General features: G+C 34.2%; 1 protein-coding gene across 1 annotated transcript in view; it reads right to left on the reverse strand.

Moving 5' to 3' along the window:
- The window catches only part of LOC149302582 (dynein axonemal heavy chain 5-like), a 110974-nt gene extending 105589 nt beyond the window's left edge, over nucleotides 1-5385 (reverse strand). The window contains exons 1-6 of the mRNA XM_089482290.1: nucleotides 5208-5385; nucleotides 4525-4690; nucleotides 3893-3986; nucleotides 2510-2608; nucleotides 1339-1520; nucleotides 635-754 (exon numbers count right to left, since the gene is read on the reverse strand). Coding sequence (XP_089338416.1) covers nucleotides 635-754; nucleotides 1339-1520; nucleotides 2510-2608; nucleotides 3893-3986; nucleotides 4525-4655 — 626 coding nt within the window. The 5' untranslated portion in view covers nucleotides 4656-4690; nucleotides 5208-5385. The remainder of the gene's footprint in view (nucleotides 1-634; nucleotides 755-1338; nucleotides 1521-2509; nucleotides 2609-3892; nucleotides 3987-4524; nucleotides 4691-5207) is intronic.
- Between the last annotated feature and the right edge of the window lie 615 nt (nucleotides 5386-6000).

Consider the following 6000-nt stretch of genomic DNA (forward strand, 5'->3'; position numbering starts at 1 on the left):
GAAACTGCAATGCGTGGAAGGTCTGCAGAATGTCCTTTTCTATTGATTGCTACAAATAAGTCAATAAAATGACTTAACTTAGGTTAACTCCACATGAGATTATTTCCAGGTGAGCAAAAAATATATCCATAGCACTAAAACTGTAATGTGCCAAGCTTGTGTTAGCTTGAGAGCAAAGTGTAATGACAATACTAAAAGAAAACTCAAAGCTCCCTAACTGTCCAGATTTCCACGGGGCAGTCCCAGTTTCAATGCACTGTACTTATAAGCTGTCCCACTATTTGTTGGCAGTGGTGATCATGGGTCGGTGGAGGAGATCAGGGAATTCCCTTGACCAGCCCAATAGACAATGGTCTGTGTTTTTGCCGCACATACATTTACAGTAGCAACCTTACAACTTATTCAAGAGGAGCGCCAGGATATAACGTCATATGCCAACATTCTGCATTTTTTTAAAGACCTGTCTCTGACCATGCACCCAGTCCCACCTCTAGACCCACGTACCTCAAATGGAAGTTGCAGGTATGTGGACAGAATATGTACATAAAATCAAGAATTCTGAATCCATCCAACATTTTACTATCCGTAGGCATTTAGAGGACTGCAAGCTATATTATGGTTTAAATTACTTTACCTAAATTCAAATTGTCTTTCATTTGGGGTTTCTTTCAGCTTCTCCTTCACCTTATGGAAGGCAGCTTGATATTGCTCATTCAGATAGGCACATTCCTGGATCCTCTTGAGAAGTTCCTCCCTTAAAAAAAATATACTGTCATTTATTATGTCCACGAAAGTCCTAGTTGATTTAGTCTGTACATTATGATTTTGTTTAGAATTTTTAATTTATAGCAGAAATTAATTATGATATACAATAAAAATGGCATAAGGGAAACAAAGGATCACCTCAACCAAGAAGCCACAGAGGCACAACCTTATTTTTACCCTTTTCATTCATTCTTTGTTGGAGAATGAATGGAGGGAACTGACAAAATGGTCATAAGAACCAGGTATGATTGCCACCCAGACATAGCTCCCAGGCATCTTGCAGCACTTGGATGGCTCTAGCTGGGTTTAGATGCTTGACTGTTGGTTAGATAGCGATTGCAAATGACTAGGACAGTGTAAAGCATGAATCTTTCAGTTTAATTGGTATGCAGCATACTTCAAGGCAATAACATAACACTCACAGGAACGGTCCTTGCATATCCAAAAAAAAAACTAGATTTTCAATTATACTAAAAAAATAACCAGCATTCAAACACAGAAATGCAATTAAGAGACAATGCAGGAATGTCAATTTTAAAACAAAAGACAGAATGGTCTCTTTCTTTGCCATACCTGTCCTGATCCCAGATTTTTGCAACCCCTTGGTTCAGATAGTTCTTGCATGTGCCAACAATTTGATTGGTGACCTTGAGGAAAAGTGATGTCATATGCTCTGAAGTGTTGTAATACTGTGACGTGCTGTAGATCATTCGGATGCTGTTCATTAAGCTTGGGATGTGTTCAACCATTGTTGCCTAGAAAGTTGATTTTTTTATATACTTTAATTTACTTTTCTTTAACCTTCTTTAAATGAAAACAACAAATAGATAGATAGAGAGAGAGATATGTGCCATATAGATAGATAGATAGATAGATAGATAGATAGATAGATAGATAGATAGATAGATAGAGATAGAGAGAGAGAGAGAGAGAGAGAGAGAGAGAGATATGTGCCATATAAATAGATAGATAGATAGATAGATAGATAGATAGATAGATAGATAGATAGATAGAGAGATATGTGCCATATAGATAGATAGATAGATAGATAGATAGATAGATAGATAGATAGATAGATAGATAGAGAGAGAGAGATATGTGCCATATAAATAGATAGATAGATAGATAGATAGAGAGATATGTGCCATATAGATAGATAGATAGATAGATAGATAGATAGATAGATAGAGAGAGAGAGATATGTGCCATATAAATAGATAGATAGATAGATAGATAGAGAGATATGTGCCATATAGATAGATAGATAGATAGATAGATAGATAGATAGATAGATAGAGAGAGAGAGAGATATGTGCCATATAGATAGATAGATAGATAGAGAGAGAGAGAGAGAGAGAGAGAGAGAGATATGTGCCATATAAATAGATAGATAGATAGATAGATAGATAGATAGATAGATAGATATGTGCCATATAGATAGATAGATAGATAGATAGAGAGAGAGAGAGAGAGATATGTGCCATATAAATAGATAGATAGATAGATAGATAGAGAGATATGTGCCATATAGATAGATAGATAGATAGATAGATAGATAGATAGATAGAGAGAGAGAGAGAGAGAGATATGTGCCATATAGATAGATAGATAGAGAGAGAGAGAGAGAGAGAGAGAGAGAGAGAGAGAGATATGTGCCATATAGATAGATAGATAGATAGATAGATAGATAGATAGATAGATAGATAGATAAAACTGCTGTTATACTGTGTCCTTAATTACTTACGGGTGAAGCTTTTCCAAGAGGACCAAAAAATCTATCAAGAGTGTACAGGTATTTCACATTGTCTTTTGCTTCATTGGCGGCATTCGTAACATTACAATCCTGTAAAAGAAGACGAGCGACTTTTAAAAGTTGCATGTTTATAATGCTTATCATTAGTACCTCACTAAATGGTTTTTAATGGTAGTAATACCGTAATAATAATAATACAAAATATCTCCTGGTCTTTATATTGATGTCATAAAATACTTGACATCTTAATGCCAAAATAAGCTAATATTTCTGCAGGTTAAGCTAATATAACTAGTCAAGGATTTAGCTCTAAGGCAGAAATAACTCCATAACGGACATTTATTTAAAGAGGGGCGGAAGCTAAAGTGATTTTATTGCAAGAGTGTTCATTTACAATAAAACTTTATGAAAGGTTTTATTGAAAAAAAGTACTTCTGCTCTCATTAAATCAAAGAGAGCTACCACTACTTGTACTATTCTAATGAATATATAAATAAACTGCTGCCCTTAAATTTAACTAATGGTTTAGGTCTCTTATAACCCATATGTTTTACCCATACACTGTTTTGTATCAATGGTCCCTAAACCATTATTTATTTTAGACATTTTTACAAACTATGGAACGATTCCCTATATTATTCTACAATAATTAACACAGAAAGTAGAGAATTACTTTGTTTCATCTATCTTTAAAACATTGCTGTACAGTATGTTACGCATTAATCAGGCAAAACATCACAGTGAATTTTTTTGGAAATATGTGTATATTGTTAAAATTTTTAAAAAATACTCGAAAATGTAGTATAGGAGAATAATTTGAAATGCCAAGTCATCTGAAGGAATTAGGCATTAAAGCTGTGAATTGAAATGATCTCCTGGAATATTTCATGAACCATCTAAGGATGGCCACCTAAGGAAATGTAGGCATGTATGTATATAGTTACAGGAGACAAAAGTGGTGGAATCATTTGATACTTCTGATGATACACCTATTTCTAACAATGCTTCACCCATTTTAAAATACGCTTTGACTGTACCCCACTCTCTTTCAAAATGCCCTTTTCTATGTTTCACCAATAAAGCTTTCTATTAGTGTGATGTAGGGCACTTTAGCCTGTTAACAATAATTCGAGAAATTATTTTTTTCCATATATTACATATATTCATATATATAAAGTGTATGATATATTTTTTTTTAATATAAAAGGACACATTATAGTATGATTTCCTGTGTGAGAAACGCAAACCCTCAGGTTCTGAAATATCCACTAACACTATCGAAATGAGAGGGCGATATGAACTAGGATTAACATTGCTAAACCAACTACGCTATCTAACATATTCTGCCAAACATAACAATAAACATTTCTATACCAGTTCTTTCCACTGTTTGAGAATCCTGGATTTCGCAGCTTGTAGAATGCTGAGAACTTTCTTGACTCGGGGACTTTTTATCTCATCTAAAAGACTGAAGAATAAACAAAGGAATTGTATCAAATGATGAGCAATAGACAGACATAGTTGCTTGGTCATACCCATAATGAAAATCAAGCAGATGGAATTTTCAGAGTGACACATGGCAGACTAATATAAAAGTTGATGATTTCCCAGCTGCTACAATAAAGAAACCAAAGGAATTGCACAAACTATAAAGAAATAAAGTTTGCCTAAAACTCAAGAACGTGCCTCGTGTTCAACACTAAAATTCTTATCCACAATTAAGTGCCATTGTGTGCAAAGCATATATATATATATATATATATATATATATATATACATATATATATATGTATCTCAAGTGAATAAAAGACCATGTTTAGTTCCATATAGTATGTACATCTTTATGGTGTGTATGGTATATAATATAATATTTTTTGTTCTTTAAAATAAGTAATATAAAATGCCCTCACAAATCACACCATGCGGCCAATCTAAACACTTACTGTATGAGTCTTCACTAATTCCAATCCAGTACCATAGCAATAGTAAATAATAATAATAAAAACCTGTTAAATGATGACATCCGTGACTTCCAGTGTTCTAGCTCTGCAAAGGGGCCAATGTCATCGGCTTCTTTCCTCATCTGCTCACTCTCAGCAAGGACCTGCTCGATTTGTTTGATCCAAACCATCAACATCTTCTCTAACTTTTCAATGGTTTCACTGTTACCGCCTGGAAGACAACACATACATTGAAGTTAAATATCTAGTGTAACTTTAATGGCTGAATACTAAGAGCAATATTTATTGTTGCACATTGAATACTAATGGAGGACAGCTTTCTTCTCATTCTGTATCAGTGTGTCTTAACATGTGTTTATGTGATTTTGTATGTCGTCTATTTAAATGGTATTGTTCACTTTTATTCTCCCCTATTGTAACAGCTCTGCAGAATCCGTGTAATGTTAGGAGAGCAGTTAGAAAAAGTAATTTTTGTAAATGGTGGGTAATCTTTAACATTGAGGACCTCAGGACTTATGGAGTGCATTTGAGCTAGTTCTTGCTTGGGTTATGTCAAATTACATAGGCATTAAGTACCAAAAAACAAATATTAAATAAACAGGACCACTTCTTCCAATTTGTTAATGAAGAAAAGGATAGGCCCAGTAGAAACTCAAAATGGTAACAATAATATGGGTATAGAAAGCCATTTTGATTTTTTGATGAGATTGCTCCAAACTACTACTAACCTGCATTAAGGAAGTCTGATGGTTCGTTTAAGTTATCGAGGAAATTGCCGACGTCAACTTTCTTAAGTTCGATTTTTCCTTCCAAATTGCTTCTTGCAGATGACAAAGTTGCAACAAATTTATCTAGAGAGTCCAAAAATTCTCGTATTTGTAGATTCTGTAGACCTTCCTTCACGGCTCCCCAGTTCTAAATATTAAAATGAAAATGTCATGAAATCCAGTCTTATAAACACCTTCAAAATAAATAGGCGGACGGCAAAGCATTGAATACAAAGCACACTGAATGTGAACTACAAACAAAAGTACAAAAAGCATTAAATTCTGATGAGCCATTCCTATTATAAAAACCGGGGTCAACTCACTCCAGAATAGACATGTATTAATGAGCTAATCAATTTAATAAACCTAACTATATAATTTACTTGACAGGATCCCCATACAGATTGAAACGTACTAATTTTTAGTGTTTGAATATGCCACCAAGTTCCTACTGAGGTTAGTGGATGGATCACTGACAAAGTAATACTACAGGTTATGTCTGATTTCCTCCTAATTGGAGAATATACCTGTATTACATACTACCAGGGAATACATCTATAATTTCCAAATAAATAATTATCTTGTGATAGGATTCGGTCGCATGAGACGACAAAACACACACATGCAGAATTTTGGTGTCCCAGTTGGTTACTTATTTTTCACCCACACAGTAACAATGGATACAGCAATAAAACATGGAAGGCTAAGCAGATAAGTAAGAGAGGAATGGTACTCTCAATAGACTACAAGCTGT

The sequence above is a fragment of the Sceloporus occidentalis genome, unplaced genomic scaffold, assembly GCF_023333645.1.
Source record: "Sceloporus occidentalis isolate IW3139 unplaced genomic scaffold, rSceOcc1.0.p SCAF_18, whole genome shotgun sequence".
Taxonomy (NCBI): Eukaryota; Metazoa; Chordata; class Lepidosauria; order Squamata; family Phrynosomatidae; genus Sceloporus; species Sceloporus occidentalis.